A 20,278-nucleotide genomic window follows, 5' to 3' on the forward strand; every position below is an offset into this window, starting at 1 on the left:
GAGTTGGTGCCCTCAGTCAGGAGCCCTTTATGCATGCATCCCCCAGTTTGTCGCCTAAATACCGCGCAGGACGTTATTTTGTGTGAGTTTTGGTTCAATGAAACTCAAGGGTTTTTCAGGTACCATACTAATTGTGTACAATGTTAACATACTTCTGAAGTGGCATGAAAATGTCATCATTTCCAAGGCTCCAAACACAGTTGTGCACTTGTGTTAATACTGGCCTCATCCCAATAGCTGGTATTGTTTGGCTCTTAGCCCTTTACTACGGGTTTAAAGGGGTTTGGCTTATTCAACAAAGGCCATTAGGTAGTGTGATGGAGCTGTTTAGTTAACAATGTGATCCCCAAATTTAACCCACAACTTACCACATATTCGACTTTCAGAATTCGTTTAGCTTCCATGTATTATTCATCACAACTATAATAGACTGTCTACATTCTGTGCTGTATGTCCCGTTCTTAGTGTGGCCTCTGCTGATGAATGGTATGCAAATGCAAAGTTATTTGATTTGGGTTTTTCAATTGAGATTTAAGGGTGAGCGTGTGGCCAAAGACAGGCCCTAGAGTGCTGCCTCTGGCGTCCGTGCCATAGGTTTGACTCCATTGCCCTTGTTTTTTGAAAATTATTTGGATCTAAAACATTAAATGTGATTCCTGCATCTGCTGTGCACTTTGTTTTTGTGTCGAATTTTAACTTTCTTTTCCATTTGCCTACAGATTTCTTGCTACTGGTAACTCATTTGCATCCCTGCATTTTGAGTTTCTACTCGGAACCTCGACGATATCTCGGATAGTCCGTCACACTTGTCAAGTCATCTGGCAGCAACTCCGAGAGACGATGATGCCGCAGCCCAAGGCGGACGATTGGTTTCGGATTGCTGAGGGCTTCCAAATTTCTGCGCAGTTTCCAAACTGCATCGGGGCAATGGATGGCAAGCACATCCGTGTGAAGAAGCCGCCTCACTCAGGGTCCCGATTCTTCAATTATAAACAGTTTTGTTCGGTAGTACTGATGGCTGTTGCTGACAGTAACTACCGGTTTATAATGGTTGATATTGGGGCCTATGGAAGCACTGCTGATGCTCGCATCTTTAGTGCTTCTAGAATGGGTGAGCGGCTTCGTGCCAACCAGCTTGCCCTGCCTGAGGCCAGAAGACTGCCCGGATCTGCTGGTCCGCCGGCTCCATTTGTCATCGTGGCGGATGAAGGGTTTGCATTAACTACCCATGTTATGCGGCCCTTCCCAAAGCGTGGTTTGGATGTCAGGAGGCGTATCTTCAACTACCGGTTGACTCGTGCCCGTCGGTATGTGGAGTGCGCTTTCGGGATACTCTCCAGCAAGTGGAGGGTGTTTTTGTCATCCATACAGATGAATCCGGATAATGCTACCCTGGTGATTCAAGCTTGTGTTGTTCTACACAACTTCACCAGGATTCATGAGGCTTCCTCTTCTGGTGACATGGAAGACCTTCCGACGTCATCAGAATTGGGTTTGGATCGGACCCTGCATAGGCGACCTGGGACTGCTGGACTTGCAGTTCGGGAACTCTATGCAGACTACTTTTCAAGCCCCGAGGGGTCCTTGCCATGGCAGAGGGACGCAATTCGTGGCAGTTTTTGAAATCTTCTGGTCTCATTAGTGTTTTTTTATTTTGTAGATAGTTTGCAAATATTTACTGTGGTATAGTTGAGTGTAGGGACTCGCAAGACACTGAGGACCCTTGACGTGGGCTTGCGGGCTGAGGTTTGGAGAATTCTATTTTTAAAATACCTAATCTTTGCATTTTTTTCCCGTTTTTCTTTGGGGCGATGACTAACATCAAGGAATTTTGATTTTAAAATTAGAATCCCCAAACCTTCTAATACCTCTTTACCAATTTTTAATACAAAAAATTCTCTTGCAAGATGAAGTGTGTTTGGGGCTTTTTTTCGGTAATATCTGTTGTGACTAAAACTGGTTGAAGTGTTCCACTGTGTTGTATAAATGAAAAAACATAAGTCAATTGATTGTTTGTTAAATATTTTAACTGAAAAACAATAAAACTTTTTTTTGTTTTCAAAAGGAGTAATTTTGTGACTTAATAATGCAAGCAATAGCAGCACACAAACCAAATAAAATAAAATTTACAATTCAAATAAGTCTCTGGAAAACGAGCCAGGGGCGTACGACGACGCCGGACGCACCTGGGCTGGTTGAGGGGGAGCAGCAGCAAACATGCCCACATTAAAGGACTGGGCAAGGGGAGGGTTCTGCTCTTGGGAGCCCTGGAAAGTGGGACCCCCAGATTGATGTCCATGGAAAGGATGTGGTGCCTGCTGAAATGTTGGTGGCTGCTGATTCGTAGCCACCATATATTTATGCAATAAATTGTTGATATCCCCTAAAATGTCTCCCTGGTATGGCAGGGAGAACATTTTAAGGACCAACAAAAGGGAGGCCACACATTGTTGCTGGCTCGCTTGGGGAACGAGCTTCAGCATTGGCGCAAGCCCCCTAAGCATAGTTTCTTCATGCCCATCAGTCCTCCTCTGAGCTAGGAACTGGATGACTCGGGCATCTATCATTTCCCGATTCGCTAGCTCAGAGGACGACTGACGGGCATTCCTCCTCCTCCTGGGCTGTGGTCTTGTTTCAGGCCTTTCAGGTTCCCCACCACTGGTTCCCATGGGTGGTTCAGTGGATTCCAACACTGGGGAATGTTGGGGGCTGGATTCCGGGGAAAATACAGCAGGGGTTTCTTCACTGTCCTCCAGATTGTCCACAGTTCTGTAGATATAAATCACACAAATGTAAATAATTATTGATTTTTCAAGTTGCCAATCCAACATCCCACATCACAAACTATTTTTGGACAATGAATATGGCTAATATATGTATGTGCATGCAACATATATAGCACAAAAGGTCTAATAAACCATCTATTTGACAATTTCAAGCAAATGACACTTTGCATACTTTACTCATTTGGGCAAATGTGATATGTACACTGTTTCAGTAGCGTACGTTTAAACCACTAAACAAAGGGGTGTTGTTTGGGAGCCAGATTAGAATCTTGCAGGTTTTGCCTTAGCCAACAGAAGAGATTCTGGCCTTCTCGGCCATCCGTACTGAAGAAATGTGCCACCTTAACTGGTTGTAAATTTCACTACCAGCATGTCCTAATGTCCAAATAGCTGAAAATATTCCCCTGATGCTGGGGGATGCATTTTTAACGTTGCCAGAGTGTACCAGTATGGATGTGCCTGACGACATTTACTCGTCCAGCTCAAGGGTCAGGCCGGACTTTTATTTCTGGTAAACCAAGAACAATGGGGTAAGAGAACCCCTTGATAGAGTTCCAGGGTGTACTGACAATCCGTTATAAATCATGATATAAGTTATACAAATTTGGATATTATACTGGTCAGATGCTAGTCAAGGAACATGCACACAGCAAATTTAGGCATTCCTATTTGCAAAAATATTTAAATGTGCCGCAAGAGCAATGTGTCCACCTTCCCAATCAGGGGTATGCTGGCGAATTTTATCCAACTGCCATCGGACAGACGATTTGCTGTAAGCCAATAGCCGCATATCCTCTCTAAATGCCCATAGTTGACGAGGTAAGTAACTTACTTTGAATAAGTTGGTTACACTAAAAACCAACAATGAGTAGGCATCATTTTCCAAATACACAACAAAAAGGGAGATTTCTCTCAAATGTAATGGATACATTGGTGGCTCTGGCGATCCTGTCGAAAGGCAACCCCCTTATGTGTGAAGAAAACCTGCAACTTCCAAAATTGCATCACACACTTGGAGTAAGGCAAGGTCTACACGACGACATTTGTGGCGAGCCATTTTGTAGCACCAATGTTGCGCATCAATTTTTAGAATGGCAGTGTCACGAGGGTATCGAGAACCACGCCTGACTCCGTTGTACCCGGGGTCAGGAGGTCGCAGCGGTTGGCTGCACACTCTATGTAAGATAGGGCTGTTTTCCTTATGGTAGCTTTCTGGGTTAGCAATGCAAACCCTTTTCGCTCACTCAGGGATCCGTAGCTCCTTCTCTCAGCTGTTCCTTGTCCAGCACTCCCAACCTCCTTATATTCCCCTCTCACACTTCTCTGGTTGCCAGAGATAGAGCTTCCTGCCTGGACATCTATCCTGACCCACTGGAGCTGTGTTGCTGAGTTCTCGGATGGTTGTTTCAGAACGCTACCCTCCGGATCCCTGTTGGACCTTTGTGGACTGCTGTGGTCGTCCACCTGGGTGTTTGTGTTTGTTTGTATTTGTCTGTCCTCTCCCTGGTGTTTCCCTCTTAGTGCAGTGGTGCGGACTAGCGATCCCACTGGCCCGTTCACTATCTAGTTCTCATTTCTGTGAAAGCCAGGGTTTAGCCACGTGATCGCCGCACGGGTGAGGAACCCGTGTAGGGACGTCAGGGCAGTCAGGTGCCTGCCGCAAGGTGAGTTAGGGGTCACCACCTTTCCCTCTCCGTTGGCCAGGGCTTTCCCTGTTTTCCTCCCTGTGTGTGACGCCGGTCATTACAGGCAGTCAAGGGTGTCGCACTGCAACATGCGACATGCTGCGATTGCAACGCCACTGTCGCCTAAAATCCATTGTCGACTGATTTTAAAGCAAAAGACACATCGCAGTCGTCAAATGTCGCATGCTAGAGTGCAACAACAAAAACTGCCTTTTTAAAAGTTGTCGCACAAGATGATGGCATCAAAATGTTGCCCCACAACTGTTGCATCCTATCTGTTGGTTGACTTTTTGATGCGCACCAAATGTCGTCGTGCAGACTGAGCCTAAAGGTATAACACATATATGTTTGCATGGTGTTTTCGGACATGAATTGAATCAAAATGTTTTTATGACGGTAACAAATAAAACTTACGGCCTCAACTCCATCACCGGACGAAGGAAGCTCAGCTGCTGAGTATAGATGTAGGGCCTTTTGCGGGATGTCCCTTCTCCGCTGCGGCCCTTTTCGTTGAGCTCCCTCCGGAACTGGTCCCTGCAGCTGTTCCAGCGGACCTTGACATTTTTCACTGTCAAAACAAACATCCAAAGTTGAATAAACTGAGAATTACTCAAATTTGTTTTTTTCAAAAGAAAAGCGCGTTGAATTTATGGAATGATTAAAATTTAAAAAATGCACTTCACCACTTGTGGGTGAAAGAGAATGGTAGACAATTTCAGGAATGGTGAAAATATGGGGAGATTGGCTTTTAAAAAGACTATTTCATGTAACTGCCAAGAGAGAGAAGATTAAAGATACTGTTCAACATGGCACATGTGTTCAAACTTGCCCAAAAAAGCCACAGAATGCATTACAACGGTGGGCAGAAGGTAAGGTGGGAACAGACATTAAAACAGGAAGGGGGCGTAAAATAATACTAGAAAAGTAGTACAAACATACCCAGTGGCGTAAAGATAAATGACTGGCCACAATGACAAATGTCAAAGATGGCCCCCCTACCACAGTAATTTCTTTGCAACACCTTCCTTACAAGCCGCCTCAAGTCCAGTGGCTAGTAATGAACACTCTCTTTTCTCAGGATGCAGTTTCTAGCTTTTTTAGATTACCTATACTGTTCCTGTATATCTAACTGTGCAGACACTGTGGAGGGGTCCATGACAAAGTATTTAAATCTACTCCCCCCTCTTCCCGGATAGGGCCTTTCAAGCTCATGGACACAATGTAGCTGCTTCACCTGCTTCGCCTACAGCTGGGCCCCTACATGTACATACCACGCGAGCAGGGATGCTCACCCTGCGTCCCTTCCGCTGTTGCAAAATGACAACTCTCAGCAGGCCTTCAGGTACAGCAGGGCCTAGTTGGGAGGTGTTGTTTAACAACAGCTGGAGGGCCACATGTTGAGCATCCCTGCAATACACAATTAAGCCAGGCCTCCTATGGGACATGATTGGGAATTCTCTGAAGTAATTTACTTTTTCTTAAGGGACTACACAAGTACCAAACCTCTTTGCGACATTGCTTGCACGTACCTAGTTCTGCACGACCTCTGTTATCCTCTTTATCCCACTCGCGTGGCTTGAGGCGACGGGCCACTTTCTCCCATGAGATCTCCTTCCGTACGCGGTCCTGATAGGCGGAGGAGCGAGTGTCCCATAGCTCGGGCCTTTCTTGTACTAAAGTTATCAACTTTTCAACATTCCATTTGGGCATTTTGTCTGTTTGATAGTGAACTTGCACCAAACTTCCTGATGACAATTCTTGTCTGAGGTAAATCTCCTCACAAACAAGGCTTGCCAATCGTCTACTTTCAACTTCCTGTCTCCTTTTTTTTTTTTTTTTGTGCAAAATGACTTGGAGACAGGTTTCCCGGCAACCAATCCGCAGAAAAAACGGACGCGGATGACACACGGAAGGCTTATAAGGTGCATCCGCGTTTTTTCACGGACCCATTGACTTGAATGGGTCCGCGAACCGTGATCCGTGAGAAAAATAGGACAGGTCATATTTTTTTCACGGACTGGAAAAACGGATGACGGACGCGGAAGCCAAACGGTGCATTTTCCGAATTTTCCACGGACCCATTGAAAGTCAATGGGTCCGCGAAAAAAGACGGAAAACGGAACAACGGCCGCGGATGCACACAACGGTCGTGTGCATGAGGCCGTAGTCGAATGATGACTACAGGTGAGAAAAAATTTGCAGTGTTGGATTAGGGCTCCTTGGATCCACCAGAGGAAATTATTCTTGGGGCCCAAGCCCTATTATCACAATCAATAATAGTTTAATAGGTTTTGAATTAAATAAATAAACCCTAGTGGCCAATGATTTCCTGTACTGTCCACAATTCACGGTAACAGCATCACCCCTGTCCCGTGCGAGGTACCGCAGCAACGATCCTCAAGCCTGATTGTATCATTAACTACAATCGGTATATGGGAGGAGTTGATCTCTCTGATCAAGTCCTCAAGCCATATAATGGCATGTGCAAAACCCGGGCATGGTACAAAAAAGTTGTGGTCTACTTGGTACAGGTTGCCTTGCACAACTCTTTTGTGCTGTCCTGGAGTGCTGGCAACACAGGGAAATTCCTGCAGTTCTATGAGGCAGTCCTCAAGGCCCTGATCTTTTCTGACCGGGAAAGAGCAGGCCGGAGTACCTCGGGAACTGGAAGGGCCCGTATCGTCCCTGGCCAACACTTTCCAGGTGTGGTCCCCCATACTGGAAAGAAGGAACGGACCCCAAAAAAGTGCAGAGTGTGTCACATGAGGGGGATACGGAAGGAGACCACTCTGTGTGACACGTGCCCCGATTGTCCGGGACTCTGCATTGACGGTTGCTTCAGGGAGTACCACGCTTCCATAGAGTACAAAATTTATAATCCCCTTCCCCAATTTTAATTCTATTTAGCCGCTGACAATCGCCCAGGAAAAAAAGAAATTAAAAACTATGGTTCTCAGACTTAAGACTGAAATGATATTATTTTGTAAAACTATAATAAATAGAAAAACAGTATACATATTGGGTATCGCCACGTCCGTAATAATCTGCTCTATAAAAATACCCTATGATGTAACCCCTCAGATGAACACAGTCAAAAAAATAAAAAGGTGTAAAAAAAGCTATTTTTTTTGTCACCTTACATCACAAAAAGTGTAATAGCAAGCGATCAAAAAGTCATATGCCCCCCAAAATAGTGCCAATAAAACCGTCCTCTCATCCCGCAAAAGATGAGCCCCTACCTAAGACAATCGGCTAAAAAAAAAAACTTACTCTCAGACTATGGAGATACTAAAATGTTTTTTTTTTTTTAAAAAAAAGGATATTATAGTGTAAAACCTAAATACATTTAACTAGACATATTAGGTATTGCCACGTCTGTAATAATCTGCTCTATAAAAATACCCCATGGCCTAACCCCTCAAATAAAAACTGTCAAAAAAATAATTTTGGACATGGTGTAAATAAACCAGTCCAGCCAAATCTGCCTTCCAGAAACCATATGGTGTTCCTTTCCTTCTGCGCCCTGCCGTGTGCCCGTACAGTTTTCAACCACATATGGGGTGTTTCTATAAACTACAGGATCAGGGCAATAAATATTGAGTTTTGTTTGGCTGTTAACCCTTGCTTTGTTACTTAAAAAAATGGATTAAAATTGAAAATTTGCCCAAAAATTGAAATTCTGAAATTTCATCTCCATTTGCCAATAACTCTTGTGGAACACCTAAAGGGTTATCAAAGTTTGCAAACCTTTGCTTCTAAACTTCTAAGCCTTGTAACATCCCCAAAAATAAAATGGCATTACCAAAATGATCCAAACATGAAGTAGACATATGGGGAATGTAAACTAATAACTATTTTTGGAGGTATTTCTATGTATTATAGAAGTAGAGAAATTGAAACTTGGAAATGTGAAAAATTTCCCAAAATTTGGGTAAATTTTGAAGTACAATATGTGATGAAAAAACAATCTCAGAATGGCTTGGATAACTAAAAGAATTTTAAAGTTATTCACACATAAAGTGACACTGGTCAGATTTGCAAAAAATGGCCTGGTCCTTAAAGGTGAAAATGAGCCCGGTCCTTAAGCAGTTAAAATACCGTATTTTGCGCCCCATAAGACGCACTTTTCCCCCCAAAAAAATCGGGGGGAAATGCCCCTGCGTCTTATGGCGCGAATGCTGACAATTTAACATCGCTGGATGCGATGTAGAGTCAGCGGGGGCCGGGGGAAGGACTGGGAGGAGGAGCTGGGGGCCGGGAATAGCGGCGGGGCGGTGCAATCAATGTACTATAGCCCCGCCCCGCCACTCCGGTATACTAATATTAAATGTCTTATTCAATTAAAATGTATTAGATATGCCCCCTCACTCCTAAATTGCTAATCGTACCTTACATCCTATTCCTAGATTCTGTAATGCAGGCCGGGCGGGCGGCAGCGTAACTCCTTGATGTCACGTGCCTGCGCCGCCTACTTTATGAATGAAGCAGGCGGCGCAGGCAAGTGACGTCAGTGAGTGACGCGCCGGCCGCCCGGCCTGCATTACAGAACCTAGGAATAGGATGTAAGGTACTAATAGGAATTTAGGAGTGAGGGGGCATATATAATACATTTTAATTGAATAAGACATTTAATATTAGTATACTGGGGGCGGCAGAGGCGGGGGGGGAGGTGGGCGGGTGGGTGGGTGGGCGAGCTGATCCGTGGATGGCACAGTTAAGGGGGAGGGGGTTCTGTGGATGCCACTGTTATGGGCTGGGGGGCTGTGGATGTCACTGTTATGGGCTGGGGGGCTGTGGATGCCACTGTTATGGGGTCGGGGGTCTGTGGATGGCACATATATAACAGTGCCACCCACAGATCCCCCCTGTAACAGTGCCATCCACAGATCCCCCCTGTAACAGTGCCATCCACAGATCCCTCCCTGTAACAGTGCCATCCACAGATCCCCCCCTGTAACAGTGCCATCCACAGATCCCCCCCTGTAACAGTGTGTCAGTCATCCACAGATCCCCCCCCATAACAGTGTCCGTCATCCACAGATCCCCCCCCATAACAGTGTCCGTCATCCACAGATCCCCCCATAACAGTGTCCGTCATCCACAGATCCCCCCCATAATGGTGTCCGTCATCCACAGATCCCCCCCATAACAGTGTCCGTCGTACACAGATCCCCCCCATAACAGTGTCCGTCATCCACAGATCCCCCCCATAACAGTGTCCGTCATCCACAGATCCCCCCCATAACAGTGTCCGTCATCCACAGATCCCCCCATAACAGTGTCCGTCATCCACAGATCCCCCCCATAACAGTGTCCTTCACAGATCCCCAGTAATAGTGCCACCCACAGACCACCATTAGTTCCAAACCCACCAAAAGGACACCTTTTGGTTAAAAATAATTTTTTTCTTATTTTCCTCCCCAAAAACCTAGGTGCGTCTTATGGGCCGGTGCGTCTTATAGGGCGAAAAATACGGTAACATAAAATATGTAAAAATAAAAATTATAATCTTGATCTTGGAGGACGAGGTCCATATGGAGTAGGAGGTTGAGGAGTCGGTGGATGTGGGGTTGTAGGTGGAAGTGGCGATGGAGGATGAGGAGGTAGCCTACACTGCTTTTTGGTTTTATTTTAAATTAAAAAAAAAAAATTGTTTAAATTAGGGTACACCCCAAAACATTTTGAAATGTAACCTGTGATAACCCCCTCAAGCCGTGCTAAACAAACGTTCAGAAAATACACTGGCTGCATGGCAGGCCAGCACCTCCAAGGCGTAAAGGGCAAGCTCAGGCCTATGGGCCCAATTTGTAGACCCAGAAGTTGAAGGGGGCAGATCCATCAGTCAGTACGTGTAGGCATGTGCTCACATACTGCTCCAGCATGTCGCACGTCCCCGTGATGTCCACGATCCAATTAGATATCTGCTCTATCAACTTTCAATGTTCTTTTATGCGCCTACCATATTGATCACGGTTAGCGGCGAAGCAGGGATCCACGCCGGAGAGGGAGCGTGAGAAAGGGAGACCTCATCCAAGGGAGGTCAATGGCTGCAATGTAATCGAGCAGAAATGTGGGACAAGTTATTAAAGCAGAAGGTTCGAATGAAAGGGCCAATTAAAGACGAATTTTAGAAATTTAAAGGGAACCTGTCACCTGGATTTGGGGTATAGAGCTGAGGACATGGGCTGCTAGATCGCCCCTAGCACATCTGCAATACCCAGTCCCCATAGCTCTGTGTGCTTTTATTGTGTAAAAAAACCGATTTAATACATATGCAAATTACCCTGAGATGAGTCCTGTCCCTGACTCGTCTCATGTACAGGACTCATCTCAGGTTAATTTGCATATGTATCAAATCGGTTTGTTTACACAATAAAAGCACACAGAGCTATGGGGACTGGGTATTGCGGATGTGCTAGAGGCCATCTAGCAACCCATGTCCTCAGCTCTATACACAAAATCCCGGTGACAGGTTCCCTTTAAGTCCCTGTCACTTATGCAGAGCAGGGGTTTTTCATCGCCAGAAATGGGTTAATGTCACCCACCAATGGAACAGATGATTTTCAAAAATTTCGGTCCCTGTCACCTATGCAGAGCAGGGGTTTATTCACGGCAAAAATTGTAAAATGTCACCCAAGAATGTAACAGAAAAATTAGTGAAATGTATTAACCTGTCAACTAGGTAGAGCAGGGGCATATAACAGCCAAAAATTGGTGAATGTCACCCGACAATGTAACAGAAAATTAGTGACATTTATTAAGCTGTCAACTAGGTAGAGCAGGGTTATATCAGAGCCAAAAATTGGTGAATGTCACCCGACAATGTAACAGAAAAATTTGTGAAATTTGTTTATTTTACAAATAGTGCAGTAGGTGTCACCTGCATTCCTACATAACACCACAAATAACACAGTGTCAACTCTCTGAGTACAGATAATGTAGTAGATGGGTGTGAGGCCCCAGAATTCAGAACACACACAGTGTGACCTGAAGTCTGGGGCCGGGCTTCAGCAGTGTGGGCCAAATTCTATATCCACCCCCCCTCCAAAACAGATATTTGGATGGACATTACATACATTGCTATGAAATATACAAGAAAATACCGCACCATATCTGTTACATCCAGTGACATCTCCTGTGATGTAGACTTTCCTTAGCGTCTTTATTCGGAGATAGAACTGTCATGATACTTTTTTTCAGGCGCGTCTCGTCTCTGCAGAGCTACAGATTTTATTTTAGATTCCTTACTTTACTATCATTCTCAGATAACAGACCTCCCCTCCCCCCGTAGTGCCCATACGTATAATTCCCTCTGTATAATTATAATATTATAATGGCCCCCTCTGTAGTATTATTGTAATAATTATGGCCCCCTCTGTATTATAGTAATAATTATGACCCCCTTCAGCCCCTCCAGCATACAGTCCCTTGTAAGATAAATCACTCCCCTGCCTTTAGACCCTCCAGCATACAGTCCCATGTAAGATACATCACTCTCCTGCCTTCAGCCCCTCCAGCATACAGTCCCATCTAAGATACAACCCTCTGCTGCCTTCAGCCCCTCCAGCATACAGTCCCATGTAAGACACATCACTTCCCTGCCTTCATTCAGCCCCTCCGGCATACAGTCCCATGTAAGATACATCACTCTCCTGCCTTCAGCCCCTCCAGCATATTGTCCCATATAAGATACAGCCCCCCCCCCCCCCCCATGTAAGTGAACTAACAATGGATTAATGCAAAGGATTATTATTGTGGGGGCCTAATTGGAATTTGCTGCACAATAGGCCTATGGGAAAGAATATTACTAGTGTGCATATTCCACCTAGGCCCCCACAATAATAATCCTCCATTATTAATCCTGGTCCAGTTATGACTTTTCCTGAGGCTCAGCCTGAGACACATTTTCCCCACAAAAATTACCCCTCTGGGCAGCAGCAATTGTTAAACTGAAGAAATACAGACACCTACTACTGCTGCCCTCACTCCCTACCTGGTCTGAGCGATGGTGCAGCAGGCCATGCACTGTTTAGTTTATTAAAATTGTGCCTCAGCCCAGCTCAGTTGCTCAGGCTGAGCCTCAGGCCAGGGGGACTTAACTTGGTCAGTGTGAGTGAGTAACATTGTGACTCTGACTGTCACTCACTGACCACGTCGAGGGTGTCGCTCTCACACACAGGCTGCACTCGGTCCTGAAGCTGCAGACATCTTCTTTACATACGCCTCTGCCTGTGGTGCAGACACCAGGCGGCATAAAACTTGTTCTACAATAGATCTGCACAATCTTACCCATTCAATTCTACATAAAAGCAACTCATTTTTGGAAAAGTTGCTAAAATATTCTAAATGGCGTTAAAGTTGCATGAGGGTCATATAGGCTGCCTACGGAATTCAAGCAAAGCAAAGCTTATTAATCAGTCATATTCCAACTGGCATTTCTCAGGGATATGTTGGTTGACAAATTAAAAAAATTTGTGATCATGAAGTAATTGTATAAAATTCACCTGTCACACTTTTGTGTGACCTCAAGAAATTTTTCCTCTTTATGACACCGACACAGCCTTACTCTCAGTGAACTTAATTGTTGACTATGGGCAGTTACATTGTTTCCTGACATAAACCATCTGTTAGTTTGGTTGGTGAATGCAAAGAATGAGGAGAGCGTCAAATAAGGGACGTGGCACCGATCGTGGTGCTGCAGGTGTTGGTGGAGCTTCTGTTGCAGGGAGAGGATGTGGTCGATCTGTACCAGCTACACGCACAAGTGAAACACCTTCCTCAGGTGCGAGTAGGCGACAGAACCTTTAGCATTATTTGGTAGGACTGAATGCGGCTCTACGAATGGTGAGGCCAGAACAAGTACAGGCGATAGTAGATTGCGTGGCTGACAGTGCCTCCAGTTCCTTCACATTGTCTCCCACCCAGTCACCTGCTGAAAGATCAGAGTTGGCACCTGCAGCCCATGGCCATCTGTCTTTTAACTCACCCCCTTGCAAATCAGGCAAGCAGTCTGAGCCCCAAGTCATGCAGCAGTCTCTTATGCTTTTTGATGACTCTGTTAGCAGGGTTTCCCAGGGCCATCCACAAAGCCCTGCCCCAGAAGTGGAAGAGATTGAGTGCACTGATGCCCAACCACTTATGTTTCAGGATGAGGACATGGGAAGCCCACCGCAGCACGTCTCTGATGATGACGAAACACAGGTGCCAACTGCTGCGGCTTTCTGCAGTGGCAGACCGACAAGGAGGGCAGAGGTAAAAGGTGTGTACAAGATGATGTGGAGGATGATGAGGTACTAAACCCCACATGGAATCAAGGTCATGCAAGTGACGTGTGCAGTTTGGGGGAAGAGGCGGTGGTCGCACAGAGGCACCAGCACAGCAAAAGAAGGAGCAGGGTGCAAAAGCGTCTGTTACGTTCTTGGGTGACATTTTACCATTTTTACTGTGAATAAACCCCTTCTCTGCATAGGTGACAGGGACCTTAATTTCAAAAAATCGTCTGTTACATTCTCAGGTGACATTTTACAATTTTTGCCGTATACAACCCCTGCTCTGCATAGGTGACAGGGAACTAATTTTTGTAAAATCATCTGTTCAATTGGTGGGTGACATAAACGCAGTTTTGCAGTAAATAAACCCCTGCTCTGCAAAGTTGACAGAGACCGAAATTTGATCTTTAATTGACGCGCGCCACCTCCTTTCATTCGATTCTTCCGCTTTAACAACTTGTCCCACATTTCCGCTCGATCACATTTCAGCTATTGACCTCCCTTGGATGTCGTATCCCTTTCTCACGCTCCCTCTCTGGCATGGAACCCTGATTCCCCGTTACCCGTGATCACCATGGTAGGCGCATAAAAGAACATCGAAAGTTGATAGAGAAGATATCTACGGTAATTGGATCCTGGACGTCACAGGGACGTGCGATCAGGCAGGAGTTATCTAGAGTCAACAAAGCGGCAGCAGGGCCTCTTCTGTCTAACGTTTCAAAATCCAAAATACCCCAGTGACATTCCCTGTAATTTTTTATTAATCATTCCAATAACAGGGCATCTTAAGAGTCCTGTATTATTATTTATCGTCACTACCTACTCGAGTCGGGAGTGGGTAATTGCAGCGCGCCCCCTCCTTTACTTGGATGCTTCTGCTTCAATAACTTGTCCCACATTTCCGCTCAATCACATTTCAGCCATTGACCTCCCTTGGATGTGGTATCCCTTTTTCAGGCTTCCTCTCCGGCATGGAACCCTGATTCCATTCCCCGTTACCCGTGAACACCATGGTAGGCGCATAAAAGAACATCGAAAGTTGATAGGGAAGGTATCCAATTGGATCGTGGACATCACGGGGACGTGCGACATGGTGGAGCAGTATGTGTGCACACGCCTACACGTACTGACTGATGGGTCTGCCCCCTTCAACTTCTGGGTCTCCACATGGCCTGAGCTTGCCCTTTACACCTTGGAGGTGCTAGCCTGCCCTGCCCTGTCTGAACATTTGTTTAGCACGGCAGGAGGGGGTTATCGAAGAGAAGTGCAGCCGCCTGTCGACAGCGTACAAGCTCACGATCATTAAAATGAACCAGGAAGGGATCCCACAGGACTTGTCCGTAGCTTGTGCAGAATAGACATGTATACCGGCCTCATCCAGCCATTGTTGTACTCCAGCGCACTTTCTCTTTGTTTTATTTTTTATATTTCCCAACATTTTGGGGTCTACCCAAATTTCAACAAAAATAAAATAATAAAATACAATATAAAACAAAACAAAAAAGCAGTGTTGGCTACTTCCTCCTCCTCCACTGCCACTTCCACCTACATTGCCACATCCACCCTCCTCCTCAACTTCCTACTCCATATGGATCTCCTCCTCCTACATCAAGATTATTATTTTTTATTTTTACGTATTTTATGTTATTTTAAGTAATTTCCCTATCCACATTTGTTTGCAGAGCACTTGCCATGCTCTTAACCACATGCTGCCATTTGCAGCTGTCTAGCCCTTTCCATGACTTTTTTAGAGCCATTTTAGTGCTCCAAAGTTCGGGTCCCCATTGACTTCAATGGGGTTCGGGTTCAGGGTCAAGTTCGGGTCCTGAACTCAAACTTTTTTGTGAAGTTCGGCCGAACCCGTCGAACCCGAACATCCAGGTGTCCACTCAACTCTATTGTAAAACCTTTTGTGGGGAGTTTTAGCGTAAAAAGAAAAAATATTTTTGCCACTCAGCGGTGCAGTTATTTCTTGTAAAGCCCATTTTGACATGTATTACCGTAAAAAGAAAAAATACATTTACCGCGGTGCAGTTATCTGTTGTAAAGCCTTTTGTGGTGTGTTTTAGCGTAAAAAGAAAAAATATATTTGCCGCTCAGCAGTACAGTTATTTCTTGTAAAGCCTTTAGTGATGTGTATTAGCGCAAAAAGAAAATATATATTTCCCGCTTAGCAGTACAGTTATTTCTTGTAAAGCCTTTTGTGACGTGTATTAGCGTAAAAAGAAAAAATATATTTGCTGCTCAGCGGTGCAGTTATTTCTTGTAAAGTCCTTTGTGACGTGTATTAGCATAAAAAGAAAAAAATATTTACTGCTTAGCAGTGCAGTTATTTCTTGTAAAGTCCTTTGTGACGTGTATTAGCATAAAAAGAAAAAATATATTTGCAGCTCAGCGAAGCAGTTATTTTTTGTAAAGCCTTTTGTGGGTTGTTTTAATTTCCTTTTTATTTATTTATTGGATCTAACAGTATGTCAGACAGAGAAGTGCCAGTCCCTGCACAGGCGAGTGGCAGAGGCCTAAATGTTTCTGGCGCAGGCATAGGTCGCAGCAGAGTAAGGGAGTGTGACAGCAGGGGTCGCAGCGAGAGGCCTGAGCTTTCGGTGTCATCTAGCGGTCGTGTCTTGACCAGCAACCCAGCGGTTTTGGAATGGTTGACTCAGTCATCCACTTCGTTCCAAGTGACATCAGACACCCCCAGCCAAGAGTCGGTGGGTTCCTCTGACACAACGTTTAGTTGGCATGGCCCGGGAGCAGGCCGTGTGCCCCCACCTGTCCTGAATCTTTATCTGGCATTTTCAGTTCCCTCACCGCGAGAAGTATTATATGCCGTAGGCTCGGCTCTACTTTTCAGCAAGGAAGAGCTACTAGAGGGCAGTCAGCAGCTACTGCCCAGCTAAGATCTGGAGGAGACATCTGCCGCTTCCTCGGCTAGGTGGGAAAGTAGTGATGAGGAGAGTGGGGTGGGAGCTGGTGTTTCGAGCAGTCAGGGTGAGGGAGGTCGGTAGACAAAGGTGCCCGGGGTAGACCACCCGCTTCGTGGGAGTCTACCTGCCCGGGAAGTAGCGGTGCAGGGGTTCACAGAGGCAGCGGCTGTAGCAGTCAGTCATTGCAGAGTGTTGGGTTGTAAAATCACCTCCTTGGCGGTTTGGCAGTTTTTTTTAAAGGCGTCGGAGGAGGTGAATGTGGCCATATGTAGAATCTGTGGGCAGAAGATGAAGCGTGGCCAGGGTGTCAATGTTGGCACTACGGCCCTGCGTCAACATATGCAGCTTCTCCATAAAGTGACCTAGGAGAACCGTGGCTCCGATGTGGTGGTTCAGCCTGCCACAGCAACCACTGCATCACCCAGTGGCACATACCCTGTTTCAGGCAGTCAAGGCTCCACCACCTCAGCCAAAGGGAGCTGTCTGTTTTTCCCATCATCTGCTGGTCCTGATGCTACTGCTCCTCCTATTCAGTCATTCCGTCAGCATTCGTTCACCGAAGCAATTGCCAAGAGACAACAGTATGTGTGCACTCATCCAACGGCGCAGAAGCTGAATGTGCTCCTGTCCAAGTTGATGGTGCTGAAGTCCCTCCCTTTCCAAGTAGTGAACTATGCACCTTTCAGAGAACTGATGGCTTGTGCGGAGCTGAAGTGGAGAGTCCCAAGCCATCATTTCTTTGCCAAAAAGGCAGTTCCAGCCCTGCACACACATGTAGAACAGAAGGTGGGCCAGTCCTTGAACCTGTCGGTGTCTGCCAAAGTGCACGGCAGTGCCGAAGTGTGAAACTGTAACTACGGTCAGGGACAATACATGTCCTTTACGACCCACTGAGTGAATGTGTTTCCTGCTCAGCTACACCAACAACTTGGCCAGGTGACACCACTTCCACCTCCACGTTGCCACGCCGTTGTTCCAGCGACAATGTCCACGTCTGCCCCTCCAGCATACCACATGTGCAGAGCATGGAAGTGTCACGCGGTTCAGCACCTCTTTTGCCTGGGCAAATGGAGTCACACAGGGGAGGAACTGCTCCATGTCCTTCAGCAAGAAATCAAATCCTGAAGTTCGGAACCATGGTGACCGACAGCGGGAAGAACATTGTGTCAGCGCTGCATCAAGGAGGGCTGAGCCATGTGCCCTGCATGGCACATGTGTTCAATCTGGTTGTCAAGCGGTTCCAAAAGTCTTCCACCCATCTGCAAGACATCCTAAAAATGGCCAGGAAACTTTGCATACACTTCAGCCACTCATACACCGCAAAGCACTCCCTCCTCGAGCTGCAGCGGCAGAACGGCATCCCCCAACATAGGCTGATATGCGACATTTCCCCCCATTGGAATTCCACCCTCCATATGTTGGACCAACTGTACGAACAGAGAAAGGCCATAAACAATTTCCTGATGATCCAAGCGGACAGCAGTACTCCCCTGTTTAACTTCGATGTCAGCCAGTGGCAGCTCATGTGTGACACCTGCCAATTGCTCAGGCCCTTTGAGGAGGCCACGTTATTTGTCAGTCACCATGACTATGGGATGAACGATGTTATTCCACTGCTTCATGTCCTGGAACAGATGCTGGTAAATCAGGCTGGTCAGGGGACTGGAGACGTGGCGCCTAGATCTCATGGCCACATGAGCCCTGTGGGGGCTGAAATGGAGGAGAAGGAGGAATAGGACATTGGAGCACAAGCAATCTGTAGTGAAATGGGTGGTTTTTCTACACAGGTGACAGGAAAAGAGCAGCAGGAGCAGCCAGAGGATCTACAGGGCATGAGGAAGATAAGGCAGAGGACCCAGACACACCGTGATAGTATGCTAGTACCAGCTCCATTAACAGCAGCCTAAATCTACAGTCGCTGATGAGCAGCTTTCTTCTCCCGCCTAATGAAGAAATTACTCACCAGCAGCAGACCTGGAGCAGAGCCTGAACCAGCAGGTGGTTGCATACTTGGAGTGTACCCTGCCAGCCAACATTGAAGATCTGCTGGACTACTGGGCAGCCAAACTGGATATGTGGCCGCAACTGGCCGAGTTTGCCTTGGAAAAGCTGTCCTGCCCGGCCAGTAGTGTGGCATCAGAGTGGGTCTTTAGTGCAACGCTGGCCATAGTTACCCAAGGAGAACTCGCCCGTCCACCTAAAATGTGGAGAGACTGACCTTTGTCAAGAGGAATCAGGCGTGGATCAGCCAGGATTTCCACCCACCAATTCCTGATGCATCAGATTAGATCATCCATGGTGCCACACCAACACTTTGACAAAAGAGACCGGTTTCTTCTGGCTACCTGCCTCAGCTACAATTCTGATGATGCTGCAACTCGCCTGATGCCACACATCTGATACCAAGTGCTCCTTCTTTCACCCACCATCTTTAGCGGGTACTGGTATTGCCACCCACCTCCATGCTATGTCGTCTTGCCACTCTGTGATCTCCTGATGCTTCTCCTACCTCCACTCTATGTCACCTTGCCACTCTCTGGCCTCCAGATGCTGCCGTCACCTCCACATTATGTCACCTAGCCATTCTGTGGCCTCCTGATGTTGCCGCCACCAGCACACTCTGTCATTGGGCCACTCTGTGGTCTCCTCATGCTGCTTCCACCTCACCACTATGTCATAGGGCCACTCTGTGGACTTCTCATGCTGTTTCCACCTTCCCCACTTCATGACTGGGCCACTATTTAGCATTTTTGGCTTGGCTGACATCATCATTTATTTGACCCTTCTTCTTATCTGTCAGAAGGAAGGTAAAATGGGACACACAGCGGATCCTTTCTGTCTAGCAGCTGTGAGGCCTGTATGGTCCCTCCATAATTGGCTTATGATTTGGTAGTCAAAAGCAGGAGTGGATACAAAACACAGAAGACTTGCAAATATTCCATTCACGTGTCATCTCTGTTTTACTCTGATCCACTCCTGTTTTTTCTGGCATTAGCAATACTAATGGATTACTGACCAAATGCTGACCGAGTTGAGGCGGATGCTCAACAGACAGGATCCATTTTGTGGGGGTTATTGTTCTGACGGATCAGAGGAAGGGCAAAATAATAAGTGACATCAACACAAACTTACTGCTGACACCCTCTCCACTCTGTCGGGGGGGGGGGGGGGGGGCTCTACTTGTATAAGCGTTTAATAAAACAGGTTCTGTAGACATCTATGTGGAATCAGCTGACCACGGTGGAAAAGGAGTGCGCTTCTTCTTGACTCTAGCATCGACCTGTAAGGCTGAATTCATACTTGAGTTATTTGGTCAATTTTGGCCCAGTGACTGCCCAAATAAGTGAAGTGTGCAGTGATTCTAAGAGAAACGCCTGTCATCTGCATGTCATATGGACTCACAGTATTATTTCACTACCAAAGCAGAATCCCTCTGCGTGTTACTGCAAGGCACAGTGTTCTACACCACTAGAAAGGCTCTCTGCAGCCAGGAAATAGTCTTTTTTTTATGTAGATCGCCGCAAATTTATTCGGATCAAACCAAATTTTTCCCCAAAAATTCAGCGAATCGGCAAATCGAATTGAAAAATTCACTCATCTCTAGTAGTGAC

At 46.2% G+C, this 20,278-nt stretch overlaps 1 protein-coding gene across 1 annotated transcript; it reads right to left on the reverse strand.

Annotated features, from left to right (window-relative positions):
- Positions 1 to 2,041: 2,041 nt before the first annotated feature.
- On the reverse strand, positions 2,042 to 6,279 carry LOC122943958. Its single transcript, XM_044302116.1, has 3 exons — positions 6,001 to 6,279; positions 4,886 to 5,039; positions 2,042 to 2,769 (listed from the first exon to the last, which is right to left on the reverse strand). Exons 1-3 carry the CDS (start codon positions 6,179 to 6,181, stop codon positions 2,127 to 2,129), a joined length of 978 nt encoding a protein of 325 aa, XP_044158051.1. The 5' UTR covers positions 6,182 to 6,279; the 3' UTR covers positions 2,042 to 2,126.
- Positions 6,280 to 20,278: the final 13,999 nt, after the last annotated feature.

Source organism: Bufo gargarizans, chromosome 7, assembly GCF_014858855.1.
Source record: "Bufo gargarizans isolate SCDJY-AF-19 chromosome 7, ASM1485885v1, whole genome shotgun sequence".
Classification (NCBI taxonomy): Eukaryota; Metazoa; Chordata; class Amphibia; order Anura; family Bufonidae; genus Bufo; species Bufo gargarizans.